The sequence below is a fragment of the Felis catus genome, chromosome B1, assembly GCF_018350175.1.
Source record: "Felis catus isolate Fca126 chromosome B1, F.catus_Fca126_mat1.0, whole genome shotgun sequence".
Lineage (NCBI taxonomy): Eukaryota > Metazoa > Chordata > Mammalia > Carnivora > Felidae > Felis > Felis catus.
In genome coordinates this window covers 131,688,309-131,715,535 of record NC_058371.1, presented here as the reverse complement: position 1 = coordinate 131,715,535, position 27,227 = coordinate 131,688,309, and the positions used below count along the sequence as shown (strand labels likewise).

At 36.5% G+C, this 27,227-nt stretch overlaps 1 protein-coding gene across 7 annotated transcripts in view; it reads right to left on the bottom strand.

The window, feature by feature from the left end:
- The window catches only part of FAM13A (family with sequence similarity 13 member A), a 347,254-nt gene that overhangs the window by 270,829 nt on the left and 49,198 nt on the right, over positions 1 to 27,227 (bottom strand). For all 7 annotated transcript variants that reach the window (XM_045056104.1, XM_045056103.1, XM_045056102.1 and 4 more), the window contains exon 4: positions 13,849 to 14,026. In XM_045056104.1, coding sequence (XP_044912039.1) covers positions 13,849 to 14,026 — 178 coding nt within the window. The remainder of the gene's footprint in view (positions 1 to 13,848; positions 14,027 to 27,227) is intronic.

Here is a 27,227-nt window from a genome sequence, read left to right as displayed (position 1 = left end):
CTCTCTCAAAATGAATAAACTTAAAAAAAGAAAAAGAAATAGCTATAATATTACCGAGTGCCTTACTGATTATATCGATACACTTATTTCAAGGGGTAGGATTAATTTACAGATCTATAGACAAAAGACATAGAAAGCAAAGAAAATGAAGCAGAATTTGATCAAAATGGCTGAATCATCAGGTGTTAGCTTATTTACTTACTAGAGATTAAATCTTGATGTAATTGACGTTATTAAATGATTGAAACTAAGTGTGCACAGTAGATTTAATGCAAAGGATCAAGAATAGTAACAAAAATAAATCTCAGCTAAAGGTCATTAAGGCAATTCGGTGTCTTGTTAACGTCATTTAACAAATACATTTTTAAATTGTTGAAATAACAGTAAACACAAATATTTAGTTTTTTCCAACATCATTCTCAGCTTTGAACACTTTTTTTGGTCAAAGGAAACTTTAAATTCCAAGGAGTCATATAATAATATTGGGGAAGTAGAACATTTACAGTGGAGTTGGTGTTTATGAGGAATTTAGTTTCCAAAGTCGGCATGTGAAAAGATCCTGCATGGCTAACATTATCCTTTAATATACTTAAAGTACAACATCTCTCATCCTATCTCGAGAAAACCAGCTTTCCTTCTGTATTGGAACAGTCCGCTCTCTGTAGGTACACAGTGCCTTAGAGCAGATTCTCAAAAAAACTGAGACTAAGCCAAGGATGAGGATGCTGGTGCATTATTTTGGGATGGGGTACAGGGCAGCATGGGTAAGGAAAGAAGGTAAGTAGGGTAAGGAAAGAAGGTAAGTAGTGCAACAAAGTCAAGTGTAAATAGCTATTTCACAAAGAAATCCCAAACCACACATCAGTTGGCTTGGCAGATGCTTTGTTTGGCAGTCTGGAATTCAAACAGATTGGCTGCAAGAAGAAGCCTGGGATAAAGTATTCCATGGGAGGAAGAAAAAGGGGATCTACCTAGTTCCCTCCTGACTTCTATTTTCCATTGCCAAGGTTCACTCAGAAGGATTTAACTGTTCTAGACTTTCATGTTGCCTTATCCAGCCCCTCTGGCAGCCCATCAGGAATTCAGGGTCCAAAAGCGGTGGGGGAAGCTGGTTGACCCAGCCGTATGACTGTGGCCAAGGAGAAGGATCCAGCATTCCCAAGGCAGGTGAAAAATGAAACACTGGTGGCAGACTGGTCTGGGAGGTGGGTAATGCCAAGGCAGTCTGAGCACATCAGAAGATTTGTGTCTGATATGAACACAAAAGTTGAAGAAATTGGTCTGTATATTTACAAGTTTTATTGGACAAGAAAAATTTTCTTTAAATATTAAAAAGTATCTCAATATTCTAAGAAGCTTGTACCAAATGTAAAAATAAAGTGAAAACTAAGATAGCTGAGGTAAGAAAAAAGTCATGTCTCCGATCTCTTGTTTCTAAGGAGCCCAGTCACTAACTAGTATGTATGTACAGAATCTATAAAACCTGATCTTTCCCTTAAAGTAATTTTAAATGTGTTCAGTTAAATGCACATGTTTTCCAACACTACTCTACTAATTGTGTGCCACGTACAAAGATTTCCTCTTATGGTCTTAAGTCTCAAAATAAATCCTGTAAGTCCCATTGTACAGAAAATGTAACAGAAAAATAAATAATGCAGAATATCAAACCTACCAAATGCCAGAAGACTAGAATAACTTTCTTTTATTAGGTCATACTATCCTAACCATGGAAAATCTAGTATCCATTTTAATAACTATCAAAACTTAGGGAAAGCAATTCCTGCTAATCTCTAAGAATAATATTCTTTGGAGGATTTTTACTAGTTCTAGAAAATAGGATATTAGAAATTTCCTTAGAAAAGTCATATATAACATACAAAGTTTACAGTCCAATGTTTGATAAATTTTTCATAGAAAAATATGCTGTGCCATAGTATACTATGAAAAATTATTATAACATTATAAATATATAGTGGATTCTGTGGAGTGATATTCAGATTCCTTCTTCATGTTTCATTCATTACCCTAGCTGCTGAGAGTAATGTCTACTTATGGTTCATAGCTGAGCCCTCTCCCAAGATTATACCACCTCCCTAGGCACATCTCATCTCCAGTGACTGATGGAAAAGGTTAAATGTACCAATGCCCTTGACTCAATTTGAGAGATCTCTGAAAGGCCATCCAAGCTCCTAAGTACATTTGAGACTGCTGGAGGACTTTGTTATAACTGCATGAAATATTCAACTTCTTCTGCCTAATCCTACATCTGTCTATGGTTTACAGGTGCAGCTCCAAAGAGCATTACCCTATACAACTACTATTTGAATCCTCTGTCTCAGGGTTTGTATCTTGGACAATTCAACTCTTAACAAAAAGTGATACAGTAATATTCAATGTAATGTTCCAAAATGATACTGAGGGAGCATTAGTTTTATATGTGTTTATTAGAGGAAACAAAGTCTAAAAATAAATAAGTATTAAACAAACAAGCAAAAAAAACCCTGAAGACCTAATAGGAAAACGGGCAAAAGATAGGCACAAACACATCATGAGAAAGGCAAACGACCCTTAAACAGATATCCCATAAAGATGTCTAACTTCATTCATAATAAAATAAATGCAAATTAAAGCTATGTTAGCACTACCAATGAACAAACTAAAAATAATATTAATTATATTTAGAATAACTTAAAAATACTTAAGATTCAACAAAGGAAGTGTAAAATTTGTACTCTGAAAATGATAAGACATTGTTGAAATAAAGACAACACAAGTAAATGGAAAGATATCCCATATTCATGGATTGGAGAATTTAATATTGTTAAGATGGCAGTACTCCCTAATTTGATCCACAGATTCAAAAAAATTCTTATCAAAATACCCCCTGGCTTTTTTGCAGAAATTTATGAGATGACCCCATACTCATATGGAAAAGCAAGGGACCAAGAATAGCTAAGACAACCTTGAAGAGAACAACACAGCTGGAAGATTGACATTTCCCAATTTTAAAACTTACTAAAAAGCTACAGTAATCAAGTAATCAAGACCAGGAATCAAGTAGTACTGGCCTAAGGATAGATGTATAGGGATCGATGGAATATAACTGAGTCTAGAAATAAACTCTAGCAATTATGGTCAATTAATTTTCAACAAGAGTGCCAAGGTAATTCAAAGGGGAAAAACAGTCTTTCTAACAACTGGTACCAGGATAACTGCACATCCACATGAAAGGAATGAAACCAGACTCCTTCTTTACATGGCACAAACATAAACTTAAAATGAACTTCTTAATATAAGAGTTAAAACTATGAATCTCTTGAGAAAATATCTTCGTAAGTTAGGCAAAACCTTCTTAGATGCAAACAAAAGCATAAGCAACAAAAGAAAAAAATTGGTATACTAAACTTAATCAACATTTTAAAAACTGTGCTTGAAAGCACACAATCAAGAAAATGAAATGGGACGGACTGCTGGGAGGATGACGGAGAAGGAGGACCATCACCTCATCTCATACCACAGTCACAACTAGGTAACACTCACATCAGTGTAAATAACCTAGAAAATGACCTGAAGACTGGCAGAACAAACTCCACAACTAAATGTAGAGAAGAGGCCATATTAAGGTGGGTAGGAAAGGCAGAGACAGGGTCCACATCTAAATGGACTTATGGGACTGTCCATTGGAGGGAGGGACGCCACAAACATGAAGAGGGGAGAGAAACAGATCCTCACATCAGGGAGCACACATGGGGCTAAATGTCATGAATTCTTACAGCCAGTGGGACTTAAAACCTGGAATTTTAAAAATCATCAGGCTCCACTCTGGGAGGGCCAGGAAGGCAAGAGAAAACTTGAGGAGATAGCACAAAAAATACCCTGCAGAGACACAGCGTAGAAGCAGTAGTTTGAAAACCGCCTGGGGCATATGGGAAGGAGAGTTGTTTACAGAGCAAGTCCTGAAGAGACAGTCTCATTGGGAGACTCCTCCTGGAACAAAGGAGTTGGTAGGTGCCATTTCCCTCCCCTATCCCCAGCACAAACACACAGCCACCTGCAGAAATCAGCATGATGCCTATACTAGCTACTTGTCTTGCTAACACCACACCTCCTGCCCCCTCCAGCCAGGCTTCTCTCAGTCCTTGCACAGCAGGTCCCTCCTCCAGAACACCAGTACAAACCTTGCTAACACCATGCCGCCTCCCACCACCCTTACTCTGTTGATCTGCCTGGGCTAACCTGGCTGGCCTTGGTTTCAGCAGTTGCAGGTCTCCTCTTGAAGAGGACCAGCTGCAAATTTTGCTAACACTGTGAGACTTGCCCCCACTTAAGTTGTGGATCTGCCCCCTCCAATATGCTTTTGGCCTGGGTGCATCCAAAGTGGTGCCACAAGCCAGGCAGTGTGCAAGCAGCCCTGACAGGGGCCAGCACCACACCAAGTGACTACTGCCCCGGCAATGGGCTGAAGGCAGACATCTGGTCTGACTGCAGCCCTGCCCACCAATGAATGCTTCCCAGGGGAAAACACAGGGAAAGTGCCCTCCAGTTTGGTGTTACTGCATCTCTGACAAATGACTGGTCTGATTCAACTCAAGCCCATTGCGGCCATAGACTGGCCCACCAATAACACAGGAACCAAACACTGCCCACAACAGGCAAAGAGAGCCACTGCAGGTGACTGGACTGACAGAAAAAGGAGCTGAGCCACAACAGCAGGGCACAATCAACACACACAGGGGACTGCCCTCAAGTGCCAGATTCTGATGAATGGGGGGGGATACTGTACTGCAGGGTACTACAGGACCTCATCTTAAGTCCACTACTTTCAAGATCAGGAGATGTAGCTGACTTTCCTAACACACAGAAACAGACCCAGAGAGTGAGACAAAATGAGGAGACAGAAATATGTTCCAAATGAAAGAACAGGACAAAATCACAGCAAGACAGCCAAACAAATTGGATATAAAATGGAGTAACATGCCTGATAGAGAATTCAAAGTAATGCTCATAAAGATACTCACTGGACTTGAGAAAAGACTGGAGGACATCAGTGAGACCCTTAACAAAGAGATAAAAAAGAGTCGATCAGAGATGAAGAACACAATAACTGAAATGAAAAATATACTAGATAGAATAAATAGTAGGTTAGAGGAAGCAGAAGAATGTATCAATGACCTGGAAGACAGAGGAATGGAAAGTAAGTAAGCTGCACAGGTGAGAGGAAAAAAAATTATTTAAAATGAGAATAGACTTAGGAACTAAGGATCATAAAGTGTAATAACATTTGCATTACAGGGGTTCCAGAAGAAGAAGAGAAAGAACATGAGGCAAAAAATTTATTTGAAGAAATAAGTTAAAAACTTCTTGAATCTGAGGAAGGAAACACATCCAGATCTAGGAGGCACAGACATCCCTCAACAAAAACAACCCAAGGAGGTCCATACCAAAAAACATAGTAATTAAAATGGAAAAAATTAAAATGGATAAAGAGAGAATTTTAAAAGTGGCAAGAGAAAAAGCAGTTACATACCAGGGAAACTCCATAAGGCTATCAGTTGACTTTTGAACAGAAATTTTGCAGGTCAGAAGGGATGGCATGATATATTCAAAGTGCTGAAAGGAAGAAACCTGCAGGCAAAAATACTCTATCCAGCAAGGTTATCATTCAGAATAAAAGGAAAGACAAAGAGTTTCTCAGACATAACTTTAAGACATTCATCACCACTAAACCAGCCCTATAAGAAACGTTAAAGGGGAGGCTTTGGGTGGATAAGAAAGAACATAAGTAACAGTAAAAAAAAAAAAAGTACAAAGCACAAAAGCAGTAAAAATAATTATGTATATAAAAATCAGTCAAGGGACTCACAAAATAAAAGGAGGTAATGTAGCACTGTATATCTAAAACATGGTGGGAGGGGGACAGGAGCAAAGAACAGGTTCAAACTTAAATGACCATCAACTTCTGCCATATGCAGAAGATGTTATAGACAAACCAATGATAACTGCTAATCAAAAACCAGTAATGGACAGGCAAGGAATAAAGAGAAAGGAATCAAAGTATATCATTAAAAGGTAAATAATCTTGAGTCAAGAGAGCAAAGACAGGAACAGAGAAAAACCACACAATCAACCATAAAACACCTAACAAAATGTCAATAAATACATACTACCAGTAATTACTTTGAATGTAAATGGACTAAATGCTCCAATCAAAAGACAGGGTGATGAAATGAATAAAAAAAAAAAGACATGTATACATGCTACATGCCTACAAGGAACTAATTTCAGAACTAAAAAAAAAAATTCACATTGAAAGTAAGGGGATGGAGAAACATATCATGCCAAAGGATGTCAAAATAAAGCCAGAGTAGCAATACTTACATCAGACAAAATGGACTTTAAAACAAGGACTGTAACAAGAAATGAGGAAGAACACTTCATAACCATAAAGGGAACAATGCAAGTAGAAGACATAACTACTGCAAATATTTATGCACTAAACATGGGAGCACTTAATAACATATAAAGCACTTAATAACAAACATAAAGGGATTAATTGATAGTGATACAATAAGAACAGGGGACTTTAACACCCCACTAATGTCAATGGACAGAATGTCCAAATAGAAAATCAACAGGAAGCACTGGCTTTGAATGACACACTGGACCAGATGAATGTAACATATATTCAAAACATTCCCTCCTTAAAAAAAAAAAAAAAAAAAAATCCCTTCTAAAACACCAGAATACACATTCTTTTCAAGTGCACATGGAACATTGTCCAGAATAGATCACATATTAGGCCACAAAACAAGTCTGAACAAATTCAAAAAGATCGAAGACATACTATGAATCTTTTCTGACCACAATGCTATGAAATTAGAAATCACCACAAGAAAAAATCTGGAAAGAGCACCAATACATGGAGGTATAACACACTATTAAGCAATGAAACCAAGAAATCAAAAAAGAAATAAAAAACATATGGAGATAAATGAAAATGAAAACAGTCCAAAATCGCTGGGATATAGCAACAGTTGTTCTAAGAAGGAAGTTTATAGCAGTACAGGTCTACTTCCGGAACCAAGAAAAATCTCAAACAACCTAACCTTACACCTAAAGAAGCCAGAATAAAAACAATAAACAAAACCCCAAATCAGAAGAGGGAAGGGAATAATAAAGATTATAGCAGAAATACATGAAATAGAAACTAAAGACCAACCAACTAGGGGTGTTTGGGTGGCTCCAGTTGGTTCAATGTCCAATTTTGGCTCTGGTCATGATCTAGCGGTCCATGAGTTTGAGCCCTGTGTCAGGCTCTGTGCTAACAGCTCAGACCCTGGAGCCTGCTTCAGAATCTGTGTCTCCCCTCTCCTTCTGTCCCTCCCCCACTCATGCTCTGTCTCCTCTCTCTCTCTGAAAACAAATAAACATTGAAAAAAACAAACAAAAAACAATAGAAGGGATCAATGAAACAGGAGCTGATTCTTTGAAAAAAACAAAATTGATAAACCGTTAGCCAGACTCATCAAAAGACAAAAAAAAAAAAGGACTCAAAAAAATAAAATGACAAATGAAAGAGTAGAAACAACAGATACCACAGAATTGCAAAGGATTTTAAGAGAATACTATGAAGGATTATATGCCAACAAATTGGACAACTAGAAGAAATGGATAAATTCCTAGAATAACCTCCCAAAACTGAATCAGGAAACATAGAAAATGTGAATAAATGGATTACTGGCAATGAAATTGAATCAGTAATCAAAAAACTCGCAACAAACAAAAGTCCAGGACCACATGGCTTCACAGGCAAATTCTACCAAATATTTAAAAAAGAGTTAATACTTATTTTTCCCAAACTATTCCAAGGAATGGAAGAGGAAGGAAAACATCCAAATTCATTCTATGAGGCCAGCATTAGACTGGTGTCAAAACCAAATAAAGACACTGCAAAAAAAAAAAAAAAAAGAAAGAAAAAAAAGAAAACTAGAGGCCAGTATCTCTCATGAATATAGATGCAAAAATCCTCCACACTTTAGCAAACCAAATCAAACCATACATTGAAAAAAAGTCATTCACCATGATCAAGTGGGATTTATTTCCAGGATGCAAAGGTGGTTCAGTATTCACAAATCAACCAGTGAGACACATCACAGCAATAGGAGAAAGGATAAAAACCATAGGATCATTTCAATAGATACAGAAAAAGCACTGGATAATGTACAACAACCACTCAGGAAAAAAACCTCAACAAAGTATGTTTGGAGGGAACATACCTCCACATAATAAAGGTTGTATATGAAAAACCCACAGCTAACAACATCGTCAATGGGGAAAAACTGAGAGCCTTTCTCCTAAGGTCAGGAATAAGACAAGGATGTCCACTCTCATTATTTCTATTCAAATACTGGAATTCCCAGCCAGAACAATCAAACAAGAAAAAGGAATAAAAGGCATCCAAGTTGGTAAGCAAGAAGTTAAACTTTCACTATTTGCAGATGACATGACACTATATAGGGGAAACTCTAAAGACTCTGCCAAAAAACTGCTAGAACTGATAAATGAATTCAGTAAGGTCATAGGATACAAGAATCAATGTACAAAAATATGTTCCATTTCTATACACTAATAATGAAATAGCAGAAAGAGAAACTGAGAAAAAAATCCCATTTATAATTGAACCAAAAATAATAAAATATCTAGGAATAAACTTAATGAAGTGAAAGACCTGTAAAACTGTATGCTCTGAAAACTGTAAAACACTGATGAAAAGAAAGTGAAGATGACACAAATGGAAAGACATTCCATGCTCATGGATTGGAAGAACAAATATTGTTAACTGTCAATACTACCCAAAGCAATCAACAGATTCAATGCAATCCCAATTGAAATATCAACAGCATTTTTCACAGAAGTAAAACCAACAATCCTAAAATTTGTATGGAACCACAAAAGACACCAGATAGCCAAAGAAATCTTGAAAAAGAATAACAAAGTCACAATTCGAGAGTTTGAGTTATACCACAAAGCCGTAGTAATCAAAACAGTATGATACTGGCACAAAAATAGATACACAGATCAGTGGAACCAAAATAGAAAGCCCAGAAGTAAACCCACATTTATATGGTCAATTAATCTTCGACAAAGCTGTAAAGAATATCCAATGGCAAGAAGACAGTTTCTTCAACAAATGGTGTTAGGAAAACTGGACAGCTACATGCAAAGGAATGAAACTAGACCCCTTTCTTAAAGATATACACAAATAAACTTAAAATGCATTAAGAACCAAAACACGAGACCTGAAAACATAAAAATTCTAGAAAAAAGCACAGGCAACAATTTCTCTGACATTGATCCTCGGAACATCTTTCTAGATAGGTCTCCTGAAGCAAGGGAAACAAAAGCAAAAATAAACCATTGGGACTACATCAAAATAAAAATCTTCTGCATAACAAAGAAGACAATGAATGAAACTAAAAGGAAACCTACAGCATAGGAGATGTTTACAAATGACATATCTGATAAAGGGTTAGTATCTAAAATATAGAGAGAACTGATACAAACAACTCAACACCCCAAAACCAAATAACCCAATTAAAAAATGGGGAGAAGACATGAACAGACATTTCTCCAAAGAAGACATGATGTTCAACATCACTCATCATCAGGGAAAAACCTCAGGTTTTTCCCTGAGGACGTGAAGAAAAAGGAACACTTGTGCACCGTTGGTGGGAATGCAAACTAGTACGGTATGGAAGTTCCTCAAAAAATTAAAAATAGAACTACCCTATGATCCAGTAATTGCACTACTGGGTATTTACCTGAAGAATATGAAATACTAATTCAAAGGGATATATGCACCCTTACGTTTATTGCAGCATTATTTACAATAGCCAAAATAAGGAAGAAGCCTGCATCCACTGATAGATGAATGAAGGAATATTATTCAGCCATAAAAATACACATACATATATATACAAATAACATATTATTTCACTCATATGTGGAATTTGAGAAAGTAAAAGAACAAAGGAAAAAAAGACAGACAAACAAACAGACTCTTAATTGTAGAGGACAGATGGTTACCAGTGGGGAAGTAGGTGGGGGAATGGGTGAAATAAGTGAGGAGGATTAAAAATACACTTTTCTTGATGAGCACTGAGTAACATACAGAATTACTGAGTCACTATATTGTACACTTGAAACTAATATAACACTGTATGTTAACTATACTGGAATTAAAAATTTTTTAAAAGGAAATGAAAAGTAACTCACAGAAGGAGAGAAAATATTTGCATATCCTGTATTTACTAAGGGGTTTATATCCAAAATACATATAAGACTCTTAATACATGTAAGACTCTTAATAATAAAGACAATCTGATTAAAATATGTGTAGAGCATCTGAACAGACATTCCTCCAAATAAATAAAAATAGCCAATAAGCACATTAAAAGATATTCAACATCAGGGAAATGCAAATCTAAACAATGAGATACCACTTACCAGGGAGATTCCAAAATTCCTCTGAAAGAGCAAATATAATAGAAATATAGAGGACAAGAAGGAGCCATACAAAAATGAGAAACAAACATGTATACAGTACTCATGTATTCTCACTCATGTGGGAAGTTAATATGTGATAGAGTTGGCACTGTAAATTAGGAAAGAGATATGCTATTCAGTGTATAATTTGGCAACAACTATCTATTTGAAGAAAAATCACACTGGATCTATACATGATACATACCATATAAAAAAGAAATTCTAGATAAAAGTGAAAAGGTAATCATAAAAAAGCTATAAATATAACAAAAGAAAAATATGTAATGTAATACCTTTGTTATTAATGTAATATTAAGCAAGAAACAGTATTCAGATTTATTAAGCAAGATATAAATGTCAACAAAAAGAGGAAGAGTTGAAAAGTTAATTAAAATTTTTTTTAATTTAATATATAAATCGCCATAAAGCTAAAAGGCAAACAATCAAAAAGAATTTGTGTAATTTTTTTTCTAAACAAGGATTAGTTTTTAGAAAACCTAAGGGACTCCTACAAAGCAACAAGAGCCACAACTAAAAAAATTAAAAGCACAAGACAGACACAAACTACAGTGAAACACAAATAGTAATGCCACCTACCACCTAAATCTAAAATATACTCAACTTCACAAATAATTAGGATATTCTTTTTTCCCATTAGATCAACAAGTACTGAATTATGTGTTAACGGTCAGCATAGCAAGGTTACAGGGAAACAAGTATTCTTAAACACCAATGGTAGAATCATAAATTGTTACAGCTTCATTAAGGGCACCACACATTAACTTTAAAATGTGTATACTCAGCCAAGCAGTTCCACTTCTAGGTTACCTTTTCTATAGAAATAGTTGCAGATGTACATAAGGAATTAAAACACTTAATATATTCACTGCAACACTATTTTAATGTAAAAGAATTGACGCTTAAGTGCTTATCAGTAGAGGGAAAATTAATCAGGCTAGGGGAAATTCCTAGTATTCAATAGTTAAAGAATAACGTATGTAAGTAGAGTGATATTAAAAGTTCCAGTGATACTAGTAAAAAAGTTCCAGTGATACTAGTAAGAGCAATCAAGCTTCATAATATATGTATCATTATAAGACTTATATTTAAAAATTAAAGTTTTATGGCTGTGTTCAGACATAAGGATGGAAGGATATATACCTACTGGCTATGGATTTTTATCTCTAGGAAGGAGAGGTTGGCATGGGAGGTACTAATGGCGGAGACTTATGATAGAGACTTTATTTGTATCCTATATACTTTCTATGTTGTTTGAGTATTTATAATGATAATATTACATGATCATCTAAATTTAATAAACCTGTAACTAGGATTACATATTGAAAACCTATAATTTAAGAGTCACCCAGAAATCCAGAATACAGAGCACCAAACATTCATCTGCTGTTAGTGCATTTTCTTCCATTTTATAATTATATGTTTCATAGCCAGTTATCTTTTTATATCTAAAATTTTATGTTCTTTCAAAAGTTAACACTATTTCATGAAGATGTTTATTTAAAAAAATCTTCCTCATCTAGCGACTAGACAAGGTATTCACCTTAGGTATTAAGAAAAGCATTTCCTTTGTCTTTTAGTGGGTCTTGGTAAGAATTATCCTTGAATCTCAGCATTCCACTGATCATCTTTATAACATGAATGGACTAAGTGTGGTCAAAAGTTGAAATGTCTACTTTTCCTTAACTTGGACAGAGGAACTTCAAAGACAACATAAGCCACTTCTGCCTCTTTAGAATCAATCAGATATAGGAGACAGTACAGTACTTGGTAAGAAGTTCAATAAACAGTTATCTGTTGTAAGAATTATATTCTATTTCAGTGTGAAAAGGACCTAGTAGTGACTTCCAGAACTGCAAGTTTAGACACACATACCAAGTAGATCACAACAAAGTACATATACTTAATGCTGTTGAACTATACACTTAAAAATAGTAAAATGGTAAATTTTGTTAGTGTATTTTACCATCAAAAAGGATAAAAGCTATACTAATCAGTAGAGCCTATAAAAACTCATTACTTGATATTTTTGATTGACTAATTGAAGCAAGTTACCAGAAATTCCAGATCAAGCCCAATCCAGTAAGTCAGCAATGAGGCATGGATCTGTGAGTTATAAAATGATCACTCTACTTACAAAATCATTTTCACTTCTTCTAGAATTTAGGGTTTCAAAATTATTGAACACTTTTCTAGTTATCTCTATTTCTTACATGTAGGTCACTAAAAAAAGGTTTATTTTGAAGATAGTAAAAATAAATACAGCCTAATACAAAGCTCTTGAGTAAGAAATTAGTAGAGGCTATGTGTGAGATATTTATTCATAAAACCCTAACATATCCTATGAAATGCTATTATTTAAAACTTAAATCTCTAAGGTTACAAAGGGGATAGTTATTAAGGTAGAACATCTCACCAGAGTAGGCTGTGAATGTCCTGGAACCCTGGAGTCACTATGATCTAAGTCAGAGTTTATATTTGGACAGTCATTCTGAGGACTGTACTATTCCTAGTTCTGGGCTGCTGAATGAGCTTAGCTGAGTATATAAACAAATACACTATTAAAAAAATTGCTGAGAATTTCTGATGGCTTTAAAAGCAGGAGCGTTCTTTGTTCTTATTACTAGAAGAAATGTGTTTGATATCAGTGGGGATTAATAGATTAATTAATAAGAGAGTTAAAAGCAAAGTCCCTGGATTGCAACATCATATTTTACACATCAACAATGAAATACCTTTAAGGAATAACAGGGAAAAGAAAACATGAAGGTTTACAAAAATTTTTATGGCCAGTGCTATAGCAGCCACCAAGAAGACTACTTTATTTCTAGTCTAGTTTATTCTTAGAAAACAAATGTAGTTAAGGTTACATTTTTCTGTCACTGGCATATTGAGCTTGAATTTTTTCATTTATTAGCAATGATTTTAACTATCACATTAAAAAATTATGCACTATATTATACTCCTTCCCTTTCTGCTAATCAATGTTTCAGATTAGAATTTTTAAATGCCCTTTTTTAGCAAAAGTAAAATGTATTTCCAGAATTTTAAAGGCAGTTGTTTGAAATATTACAAGTTATGGTTTCATGAAAGGCATATTTGCCTTCTTCAAAATTGGGATGAAAAACAAGGCTAAAATGCCCACTAGCAAGATAGAACTTCCCCAACATAAACTGGTTGACTTTTCAGTCTGAAATATGACTCTACATCCCAAATAATTTCAGGCAGTAACAAAGGGAAAAAGTAGTATGTGATAATATTAACAGCAAAGCTCCATTAACTTACTGAAAGCAATTTGGCCCAAATACAGTGGCGAGATTGTGAACATTCATGCGATTCTGCACATGGTGCTTGGCCACTTCTGTCAAGAACTGGCATAGGTACTTGAGGAGGCAGTAGTGGACATCTGGCAGCTCTTTTATTAATGCTCTTAAGCTACTGTCCTGAGCATCATTTCTGTCATCTGGAAAGAAAAAGAATAAAAAAAAAATGCTCTCAGGCATATTTCATAGTAACAACAACAAAAGCACAGAGGCATAATAAAGTCTAACATTTTATTCAGGAAAAAATTCCTGAAGACTTAAATATTAAGGCCATCAAAAGGTGGGGGGGGGGGCAGTTTTGCTTTTTCTTTGATTGTTGAGTTTCCTTGATGTTAAAGATTTACTAACTTATTCAAGACACTCTGAAAATCATGAGCTTTACTTAGTGCATTAAATGGGTTCATATTTCACTTCTGTGTGTTCCTTACCCAAAATTAAGACTGACTTTTTATCCATTTGATTAAGGTCTTCAAGTTTGTTAAAAACAAGAATCTCTTGGTTGAATAAGATTTAATACAGGAGACATTTCTAGGTCACCATGAGCAAAACTAAACTAGTGATCAGGAATCTAGATAGAGAAAACTGAAGGAAGCTATTTTTTTTTAATGATCTATAATCCTATTTAGGCATGTACTGTATGTATGTATGTATGTACGTACGTATGTATTTAATTAATTTTTGAGAGAGTGAGAAAGCAAGCGTGGTGAAGGGGCAGAGGAAGAGGGAGAGAGAGAATCTCAAACAGGCTCCACACTCAGCATGGAACCTGACACAGGGCTCTATCCCACGATCCTGGAATTTATGACCTGAGCCAAAATCAAGAGACAGAAGCTCAACTGACTGGGCCATCAGGCGCCCCAGAGAAAACTGAAGGAAACTATCAATTTCTACATAGCTTTTTCTCTCTCCCATGTCACAGAGTTTAGAATTTGATATGTGCTTTTTATACAAAGCCTACTAACCTATATAAAGCCAAAAATATCTTACAGTGAGCCAAAATTCAGACACATATATGAAAAGTTTCCCTCAATTCTCAAAGATTTATGTAATTTGTCAATATTAAATACAGAAAAGTTATCTTAAAAAATTTTGTATACTATTTTCTTTCAGAGGCAAATATAAATCTTTTATAGCAAATACTTTAGGGGAATAATCATAATCCATCCTTTTAGGCACATGCCTAAGACAGTGAAAACTTAATCCAGTTATAACTAACATATGCTGGATTCCTTAACTTAGATAGGTCAGCTACTTTTAGCCAGTCAAGTGTTAAGAAACAGCAAAGTGAGGCAAATGTGTTGCAGTGGAAGAGGATTAGTCAGTGTTACAAAATGCATGCATAACATGATGCCACCGAAGGAGTGAAAACCTAGAGAACACGCAGAAAGCCACAGAAAGTGCTGCTGAGTGGCTGCAGTGCTAGAATTAGGAAGGTCAGGAGTCACTTCCTGGATTAGAATCCTCCTTCTGGAACTTGCTACCTGTGTGAACTTAGACTCGATACTAGACTTATTTATAAATATACTAAACTCATTTATAAATGGGAATATTAACTACCTCATTGGGTTGTGATGAGGACTGGATGAGTTTAAAGTTGGAAAGTACTTAATATTTTTCAAGTTTTTATTTAAATTCTAGTTAACAGTTGCAAAGTACTTAAAACAGAGAGGCTGACACACAGTAAGTGCTATGTAACTACTTGTTAAACAGAGCAACTTCTTTTACTTCACCGTCACTAATTTGGTTTTATGAGAACTGAGGTTTTAATGACATGTCTTTTAATATAATGAGCCCATTTCACCTTTATGAATGTTAGAATACGGGATGCTGCCAAAAAATAGCAATGCCAAAAATGTACAGACTTCAATCTTTGTTAAAACCGCTTTGGAGAACATTCCCTTTATGACTGGAATAATGATTTCTCACTGACCACAAATTATGTGATCCAATAATGTATACAATGTATAAACAGTTTTCTTGATATTAGAAAATTTTATTTACTTAAAAAAAAGAAAGAAATCATATTTAAATACTTTGATAATCCATAAAACCATGTGGTATGTTGCTTATGATGGCATTGTTTTCCACTGTATTATGATCTTGACTAGGTAAGAAATGGAAATAATTAAGTTTGGAGTGATTAAAAACTAATTGAAAACTACACATTTCTCAGCCCTTTGTGTTATAAAAATAAATATGAACTACAAGAAAATGAATTTGATTTTGCCCTTTTTATTTTCTTACAGTGACTAATCCAGAGTGAATCTGGATGTTTGCATGGGTGTGTACTGTCTGCCTAAAATTGTGGTTTAATTCCAGTATTTAGGAATACAAGCAACAACATTCTAACAGCCTTGATAATGGGCCATTAGCCTTCTGGCTCTGAGATGAAACTTCAGATCCTAAGTTAGACGATGTGTGAAGACACCAGATTAAATAAAACAAATATTGAAAACAGTTATGAGTTTATGACAATAACATCTTTCAAAGAGAAGGAGCACTTCCATCATTTACTTCCAAGTTTTGAAATACAATAGATAATTTTCCCAGAAGTAAAACTGACAAGTAACGGGAAGGGAGACAAACACACACAACCTAATTCCTTTATGGCATGAATGGAAGAATCACTAAATCTGTTCTGAAAGAGAAAAAGCAGTTGAGGAGAAAGTATCTTGTACGTGTTTCCTACCCCAAAGCATTTGTTTCCTATGACTCAGTGATTCACTCACTGGGCGAGTATGTGAGTGTCCTCTCCTTCACAGGCTTGAATGGCAACACACTGAATTTGAACCCTGAATACTCATAATTTACTTCCTCTGTTCAGACATACTGACACTGCCGTAAAGATCTTAATTTATTAGCATAACATTTGTCACCTCTTTTCCTACTAAGCACGTGCTAACATACTAGGACTCTTTAATTAGCACTGTTTCTAGAAATGTGGTAAGTATCACTGCTATAGCCAGCCTGAAGTAATCTTACAGACAAGATTTCTTATACGTGAGAATAATTGTTCAACACCTTTAGGGGAGCCTTGTAGAAGTCTGCCCAGCATAGCATCACTGGGAAGTTGGCAGTATTGGTGCAAATGTGCCTTTTGATGCCTGAGAGAAAAAGTTCATAGTAATTACTATTGCTTGCATTATTCTTTGATGTGCTGATACGTAAATAAACATTGCCTTGTCATTCATACTCTTGCATTGATATTGGTCATTACAATGGCTTCCTCAAGGTCTCACATAAAAAAAAGTGAGCAATGTTTCTATTTTCATGCACATTTATTCATATATTATTTGTGATACTTGGCACATGCTTTGTGCATCTGGCATTCTCTAATGCTAGGCATACAGTACAGAAAACAAACTTCATGCTTTTATGAAAGTTATATTCTAATGGGAGAGACAGACAGTCTAACTGTATATATGTGAGTGGTAACATCAGTGCTCTGAAGAAATATAAAGCAGAATAAGGGAGAATAAAGTGGAGTGACACAGGGAGGGAATGTTATTTCATTCAGCATGATCAGGGAAGGCCACTCTGATATGGTGACTGAGCAGAGAGCTGAAGGAAACAGAGAATTGTATGTTAAACAGTAGTAATGGCAATGGCAAAGGCCAAGTTTGGGAGGGTGGCAGGAAATGAAATCAGGAGACAGTGCGGTGGGGGCTGGGAGGGGGAGGGAGAAAGAGCCAGGGAAGATCATTACAGTCTTATTATAAACCATGCTCCCCCGCAACCCTGAGTGAGAGTTTTGAGCTGTGAGGAGGCTGCATTTAAGAGGACCACCCTGGTTGCTGTGCTGAGTCTGGACTGTGGGGGGTGGGGGTCAGTAGAGGCAATGGAAAGCGGGCAGCTGAGCTGGGAGGCTCCACAGTCCCTGAGAGAGAGGCTGGTTGGCCTGGAGCAGGTTGATAGCAGTGGGATGGCAAGACATGGCCAATTCTGGATATAGTTTGTATCTTGTTTGTTTTATATATGCAAGTTCTTTGTTTTCTATGTGAAAAATACATGAATGGAATACACATTCAATCATTCAACAAATATTTACTGGATGGCTATTCTGTGTCTGGCACAATTCTAAGCGTTTAGGATACATCAGCAAACACAGCAGAAACCCCTGCGCTCAGGGAACTTATGTTCTAGTAGGTGTGACACTGAACAGTAACTACAGTAATAGGGATAGAGGGAATTCAGAGTCCTGGCCCCAGGGTGATGGTGGTAATTACAATTATATACACACGCTTTGTCAGCAAGGCCTCATTGAGAAAGTATTTGATGTTTATTGTCGGTTAATGTAAAAAATTCGCAAACCAGCAGATGTAAGCTCATTCAGAGTTGGAGGCTGAGGTGTAAACATCTTTTAAATTCCCTCAATGCCTTGCATATAAAAAGTGATAAAGAAATAGTTTAAATAGAATGGTGCTTTTAAGATACATAGAGAGTAAGACAAACTAGTATAGAAATAAAAAGACATATATATTCCAAATTTTGAAGAAATGTGGAATAATTTAGTCCATTTATACAACCAGCTGGATTGAAGTGTTGAGTAGGAAGGGGATCACAGAGGATCCAAATGATAACAAAAGTGTCATTTGATGGTCAAAGGGTAAGAACACTCAGCAATGAAATTCCACACAAGAAGAAGTGAAACGCACCTCTGCAGTTGTACTGAAATATTTTAACTGTTTAAACTTGTAGTTATCTCTAGAATTAAACTGGAATAAGAATTAGAGTATGTTATAATTCACGAGGCAAAAGGTTTAAGAAAACTTGGCAGATGGAATAGTGGTTAATAATTGAAATAGTCATCATTTTCCTTGACATTAATCTTTTCATAGGACAAGAACTTTCTGTATTAAAGAGTCACTTCAAATTATACAAGTTTTCCTGAAAGTTTGCATTTGCTGTTGGCTAAATTTGGACCATTTCTCAAGCTAAAAAACAACTGCACAATGAGCACAGTATATATAGTATACAGAGGAAACTACTCAGCACTTAAAGATTGTACCATAAAAACTTTTGTTCCAGATTAAGTAGCAAACATTGAACCACGTGGCCAGTATTTGTTCTCATTAAAAAAAGATTATGATCATAATCAGTAATGCTGAACCTATACCACGGGATGGCACTTAACTCTAATCTGGACATTCATCCTGGTGTTTGTCACGTGCTTTGACTTTTCAATGACCATGAAGTTATACTCTACTTACAGCCTTAGGCTCAAGGAGAAAAAACAACAACAACAATAAAAAGAGCAAACTGCTAATCTCTACCACGATATATCTCAGAGCCACGAGAAGGTCAGCCATTAAAAGAACCAAAATATTTAGCCTCATGGCGCCAGATTTATCGAAGTAGCTTTTTATTTCCTCATTAAGCCTCACAAAGGATTCATGAAAACTTGCTAATCTGTTAGAACAATAATAAGTGTTGCTGATTTTGAAGATGAGGAAAGGTCACAAGCCTGAGCATGTGGAAGCCAAGAAGAAACCAGCAAGAAAACAGGGATCTTGGCCTTACGACTGCATGAAATGGAAAAGTGCCAAGGTTCCAAATGAGCCTGGAAGCAGCTTCTCCCCTGGAACCTTCAGATAAGAACCCAGGCTGATTGACATCTGGGTTTGGCCTTGTGAACCTGGAGCAGAGACACCAGCTGGGCCCACAGACTTCTTACCCACACAACAGTGAGGTAATTTGTGTGGTTTTAAGCCACTCAATTTGCAGAAATCTGTCACAGCAGGAATAGGAGCCTAGTATATCTCCAGTTAGAACGAGACTGAAACAGAGATTAACTTGTCCATGTTCACACAGTACCAAGTAGCCAAGCTATAAATCAGGTATGGCAGTAGGACCTCAGAGCATATGATCTGATCAGTATGCACTAACAAACTTAGATATAGTTGTTATCATTGTTACAGAGCAACTACCACACTGTCTCATACATGTAAATGTTTAACAAAAGTTTCCTGAATCAGCAAATGAACAAGCAAAATTGCTGAGTATTGGGGGGGGGGTAGTCTTAATTCATTTATGATACATTATAGCTTCTTAGGTCCTGAGGTGTATGGGAGGAGCATTTTAATAAAAGCCTACACGAATGTCTAGGCACAAAATTCTTTGTAGAATACGTGAGAACAAAACATAAGTTATATTTCTTTCTAAATATGCATTTGTAAACAATAGGAAAAAGAAACATAAAATGCCAGCTACACTGGAATACACTGGGTTTTACCCTTGCATTTCATACCCCAGGAATGGAATCACTTCTTTAGTGTGGCGAGAAGCTTATCTAAACAACATAATTATATTTTCTGGTTACTGGAATTGGTAGATATCTATGTAAAAGTAAAGGTTCTATTTTTTACAGCTCTCTTAGAATCCTTGCCAATGACAAAGTTCTCAAGGCCTCACACAAATTTCTCAAAGGGTGTGATGATAAAGTGACTAATAAAATTTAATCAAGTGCAGTCTATTCTTAGATATTAATGAAACTACAAATCTTATTCTGATTAGATTCTACAGGACTCACAGGTGTGTTTACTACAAATTAGCCAATATCTACACTGATACTCCTGGCTCCCAGAATGAACCTGCATGGAAAGGCAAAGGCCTGTAGGATAAAAAAAGAATTTGATGATACTTTACTTTTCAGTCCCATGACAAAATATTCCTAATGATGCCTAAATAGTATATCAGCAAGTCTATTCCGTGGGCACTTACTGAGTGCTGAGTGCTTGTTAATGGGGACAAGCTGACATAGATAAAAAGAAAAGAAACACATGAAACAGTCCATCTAAAGTCAAAACTGCGAGTTCACATCTAGGCTAGATGTTAGACACAAGCATTTAACAGCTAAAGAACCTGTTTATGTGGGAATGTCAGTACACAGGAGAGTAAAAAAAGCAATCGCAGCACTTAGGAAAGGGAGCCTCCTACAATATAATATGTGAATTTTTAACAATACTGGCAATATCCCAGCTAACAAAGCTTGGCTCTTTCCATAAATCTAGTTTTATATTAAAGAGGCAAAGTACAGTAAGTGTGTAATTTCAGTGGAAATCATTTTACCACCAGTTCCCACCCTCTAAAACCCTAGTGATCCAATGCTCAGCCGTAACTGGACTTATTTGGTGTCATAGGAGGTACACCAACAAACCCAGTTTTTAAGTCTATTTTGGATGTTGCGCGCTTCTCCCTTAAGTCCTCAAATTATTTATGGAATCAGTGTAAAGGGTGATAATTTCCACAGGTTTAGCAAAATACTGGTATTCAAAATACAGCTTGACAGAGTTAGGGCTGAGCTGGAGGCTACTAGCAGGCCAATCATTTGTCATCCCTTCAAATTGATATTCTTTTAATTCATTACATTTTTCACATGAGTTGATTTCCTAATACAAATAATATATATATTATATATATCACATAATGTATATAATATACATTTATATATATATTAATTTACTGGCTGTTCTTTTTCTCTTCCAGCTCAAATAAGATGCTCTTCACATAAAAACATTAGTGAAAAATGAAGAATTTACTGGAGATTTCATCAACTCACAATTCATTCTAAAAATCTCCAACAGACATTATCTTGTTGGCCCTTAAGCAACCAGTCTTCTCTCTGTTTGTCCTCTTCAAGTTTATAATTCATCTGCTATTACAATTCTACTGCCTCGACTACAAGGATAACTAAAATTAAAAACAGATAATAATAGGTGTTGGCAAAGATGATGAAAAATCAAACCTTCATTTATTGATGATGAGAATGTAAAATAGTACAAGTATTTTGGAAAACCATTCCTTAAAATGTTAAACAATGTCACCCTGTGACCCAGAACTTTCACTCCTTGGTAGATACCAAGAGAAATGAAAACACATGTCCCTACAAAAACTTGTACATAAATGTTCATAACAGTATTATTCAGCCAAAAGGTGTAAATAACCCAAATATCCATCAATGGATAAATGTGATATATTCATACAACAGAATACTAACCAGCCATAAAAAGGAATAAAGTATTGATGTTCCAACATGGATGAAACCTGAAATATACACTAAGTGAAAAAAACCTGTCACAGAAGACCACATACTGACTCCATTTACATGAAATGCCCATGAATCTAGGCAAATTTATGTAGCTAGAAAGATTAGCACATGCCTAGGGCTGAGAGAAGTGGGAGAGGTGGAGAGGAAGGGAGGAGAGTGCCCACTAATGGGTTTAGAGTTTCTTTCTTTTTTTTTTTTTTTTTGGAGTGATAAAAATGTTTCAAAACTAGATAGTAGTGATTGTTGTATTCTGAATATACTAAAAGCCACTGTATACTTCATTTATTTATTATTTATTATAATTTATTGTCAAGTTAGCTAACATACAGTGTATGCAGTGTAGCCTTGGCTTCAGGAGTAGATTTGCATAATTCATTACTTATATACAACACACAGTGCTCATCCCAACAAGTGCCCTCCTCAATGTCCGTCACCCATTTTCCCTGCCCCTCCACAACCACTGCCCATCAACCCTCAGTTTGTTCTATGTATTCACTGTATACTTTAACAGGGGCAATTTTATGGTGTGTAAATTGCATCTCAATAAATTTGTTCTAAGGAAACTATGTTGGCTTTAAAATCAAGTATAAGATGGGGCTCCTGGGTGACTCATTCAGTTAAGTGTCCAACTTTGGCTCAGGTCATGATCTCGCAGTTCATGAGTTTGAGCCCCGTGTTAGGCTCTGTGCTGAGAGCTCAGAGCCTGGAGCCTGCTTCAGATTCTGTGTCTCCCCCTCTCATTGCCCCTCTCCTCTCATGTTCTGTCTCTCTCTTTCTCAAAAATAAACAAACATTTAAAAAATATAAAAAAGGTCTCCTGGGAGGCTCAGTCAGTGAAGTGTCTGACTTTGGCTCAGGTCATGATCCCCCAGTTGGTGAGTTGGAGCCCCTCATCGGGCTCTGTGCTGACAGCTCAGAGCCTGGAGCCTGCTTGAGATTTTGAGTCTCCGTCTCTCTCTGCTCCTCCCCTGCTCACACTCTGCTCCTCTCTCTCTCCCAAAAATAAACATTAAAAAAAAAAAAAACTAAATAAAATCAAGTATAAGTCAGTGGAGACCTTTTAAAGATAAGCTTATCTACTTTTCCTAATACCTTACTAAAATGACAATGAAAGAATTAAGCAATATAAGCCGTCAAGATAAAAAGAACAGCTGACAATAGTAAAGATCTTTACAAAGTTACATACATGTGAGTATACATATACACACGCACACACACATTCAAGACCAGTTGTTCTAATGCAGATTAACTGTTCAGCCATGGGCTCTCTATCCAAGTTTGCATAATCCCACTCACTACTTAATGTTATCTGGTACAGTCAAAAAGGAAAATAAAGATTTGTATGCATACTTAGCAAACAAAATATCATCTAGTTGTCAAGATCTACAGTCTTAGACATCATGGGGGTTATAAACACAAATAAGGTTTTCCTGTCACATGGATCTAGGAGGGAAGTAGAACCAACTGGAATATCATCAAAATGTGTAGTCAGGTTTGGAAACCTCCAATTTATTCCAGTGGAGGTCTTGCAGAAACCTGATTGACTGGTTCCTTGGGCAAATATGCAAGTGGAAACCTTTAACTCTTTGGGTTTAGGTCTGCCCAGAAATACAGAATAGTTTATATATTTGGCATTGCTTCTAGGAAACCTAAAAAGCACATAATGAAAATGGAAAGGGCTTAAATATGGAGTTTTAGTATAATGATTCTGTTTTTCATAGAAACAAATTTGAAGGTTGAATAATTTCAAAAGAAGAGGAACTTCTCAGTAAGAAGGAATTAAACCTAGGGAAGGAAATATGTCATATGCTTGCTATGGAGCTCATACTATCCAAGAAGAGATTACTTAATAAGTAGAATTGTAACTAACCAACATTTGCATGGTACTGTAATATTTTCAAGGCAGGGCACCTGAGTGGCTCAGTATGTTAAGCATCTGACTTCGGTTCAGGTCACGACCTCACGGTTCATGAACTTGAGCTCTGCCATCAGGCTCTCTGCTGTCAGCACATAGCCTGCTTTGGATCCTCTGTCCCCCCTTTCTCTCTGCTCCTCTCCCACTTGCACAGTCTCCCTCAAAATAAACTTAAAAAAATTTGCAAGGCAAAACCACTCAGCTAACCTCCAACAATAAAAATGGCATTATGATACATAGTATGTATAAAAGACAGGCTTAACTCAAACTCACCCTGGTGAATTCCTCACGTAATGAAGAAAAACATAACTCAATCTTAGGCACAACTCAGCTTATTAAATTAGGTTTCTTTACAATTAGGCATTGTACTGATTGAAATGGTCCTGTTATTAGGGTGCTTTTCTTTAAAAAACAGTTGCTGACTAAATTATCAAATTCTCATAAACTAAAATTCACAGGCTTGTAACTCGCACATATTGTTTGCACAGCTGCTACTATAAAATTCTGTTCCATTTAAAATCAAGTACAGGGGGAGAAAAAGGAAAGGGAGAATGTCCATTTTAAGAAAAGGATTGATCACTTGTATTTATCTAATTAAATCTGCTTCCCAAGAACCCACTAAAATGACAGCAAAAGATGTTTAAAAAGTATGCGCACAAAAAAAGGGCAAAAAAAGAACAGCAGAGGAGAGAGAGGGAGATGAGATTTCAAAGACATTTGGAAGTGAATGCAAGGGACTGAAAACCCCAGTCTGTTCTAAGGCCTGTCGAGGCTCGCAGAAGCCTCCACCACCCTGTACATCCAGGCAAGCATGCGGTTAGGCAGGAGGGCTGAGGTTTAGTCCATGCATAATGTCAATGGATTCTTACACTCTGGAGATAGTGAAGGGCTAGAGCAAGGAGCATAATTGAAAATCTGAGGACCAGTGAAAAGACCCTGCTTAGAAAGAATGGGCGCATTAGCACACTTCCTACTTCCGTGCTCTTGAGGAACAAGATGGATGAAGAGAAAACTATGTCCACGTATAGACATTTGTGGGTCCCCAAATCAAATAGGCTACATTTCCCTCCATCTATACCCACTATCTAATCCTCCTAAAGCAAAGTATATCCGTAGACAAGCCCACTGTCCCCATATACAAATGTTTCTCTTAAATCCTATCATCCAAGATCACCCATGTTTACATGAAGAAATGCAAGAAATCCCACAACACAAATATAAGGAAAAGAAAACTATAAACAACAACAACAACAACATACTTGCTGGTATCCTCAGAAAGATAAGAATAGGATTCTATAAAAAGAATAGAGTGCTTTGAAAAAGAAATAGCACTAATATTTTGGATATTAACAATATAAAAACTAAAATTTAAAAAAACAAGCTTGGAAAATAAAGTTGAGAAAATTGCATAGGAAATAGAATTAAAAGACAGTGATAAGACAATAAGCATTCAAGACGGTGATATAAAAAGATCCTGAAACTATCTCCTCCCACAGACACAACCAATCTAAAGCTACATATGGAACAATTTCCTCTGAAAAAGACCTGAGAAACAGTGTAACAGCAACTGCACAAGTATGAAAGAAGCACACTGAGATGGGTAGGAGAGACAGAGACATTCTTCCCCCCCCCCCCCCCCCACAGAAAAACCCACTTCAGGTACAGGAACCCACAACACAGAGGGATTTCAAAAATATGTGACTTTTTCCTGAGAAGCAAGGAATTTGTGTCCCACATCAGGCACCCCAACCCTTGGGACCTACAATGGAGAGATAGGCTGCCAAAGCATCTGGCCTTGAAAACCAAGAGGGCTTACATCCAGAAGAACCATAGAGCTGTAGAGAATGGAGAACCCACTCTCAAAGGGTATGTATGCAGATCCATTTGCCCCAAAATCCAGTGCACAAGTAGTATGAATAGTACCTAGACCTTATGTGAAGAAGATCCACTTGCTAGTCTTAAAGCCTCTGCTGGAGAGACAGGAACCTATTGAGACTCTCTGGGGATGCAGCCATTGGCAGGTGCAATTTTTGTGTTATTCTACCTTGGTAATACAAGTGGTAGTTGGTGCTATGTTGGTACTCTCTAACCTGTTAGCACTGGTAGGTATACTGCTGCCACAGAACCATCAGGCCAAGTAGGTGAATTCCCTGCCCCTTGTGCCACAGCTGCAGGTGCATGCAGCCCACACATGGGATGCCCCTTGAGCACCTGGCTCTAGAAGCCAGGGGGGAAACACACATCTGGGCCCTCTGGGCCAACTTCCACACATGGTCAGTCCTTCAAGACTAGGAGAGGTAGCTATTCTGCCTAATATGTAGAAATTAACAGAGAAAAGTCAAACAAAATGAGGAAGCAGAGGAATATGTTCTCAAAGAACAAGGCAAGCCCTCAGAAAAAGACCTCAATGAAATGGAGATAAAAAAAAACTACTTGATAAATCAGAGCAATAGTCATAGGTACTTATAAAATTTGAAGCATGGAAGAACACAGAACTTCAACAAAGACAGAAAACATAGCAAAATACCAAACTGAAGTCACAGAGCAGAATATGACAGCTGAGCTGAAGAATACACTAGAACTGTTCAAAAGCAGACTAGACTAAATACAAGAGTGGATCACTGACCTAGATGACAAGGCACCAAAAATCACCCAGAACAGCAAAAAGGAAAAAGAATTAAAAAAAAAAAAGGAAGATAGCTTAAGGGTCCTACAGTACATAAGGAGAATAACATCTCCCTTATAGAGGACCCAGAAGGAGAAGAAAAAGAAAGGGGGCAGAAAAAATTATTTGAAGAAATAATGGTTGAAAAGCATGGAAACAATCTAAAGGTTAACAGATGCATAGATAAAGACACACACACACACACACACACACACACACACTGACACTATACAAAGGAATACCACTCATCCATAAACAAAAGGAAATCTTGTGATCTACAACAATGTGGATGCACCTCGAAGGTATTATGCTAAGTGAAATATGTAACACAAAGACAAATATATATGATATCACTTATATGTGGAATATAAAAAATAAGACGAACCAAACTCATAGATACAGAGAACAGACTGGTGGTTTTCAGAGGGGAGGGACTTGGGGAAAGGCTAATATAATGTTATCTACTAATTTTGCCTCAAAAAAAGAAAAAGAAAGATAGCATAGGATAATTTCCAAGACCCAAAGAGGGTATTTTCCACATAGGATGGACTTAGAGTGCTGAGAACAATACACTGAAAAAAAGACTCCGGGAAATAGCAGGTCCAAGAAGGAAGACAGGTAAGAGATTCTCAGAATCAGCCCTGCAACTAAATTAGGTGGGAACAGAAGAAAAGGGGCCAAAGAGGAATCTCCCCAGAAATAAAGAATTGATAA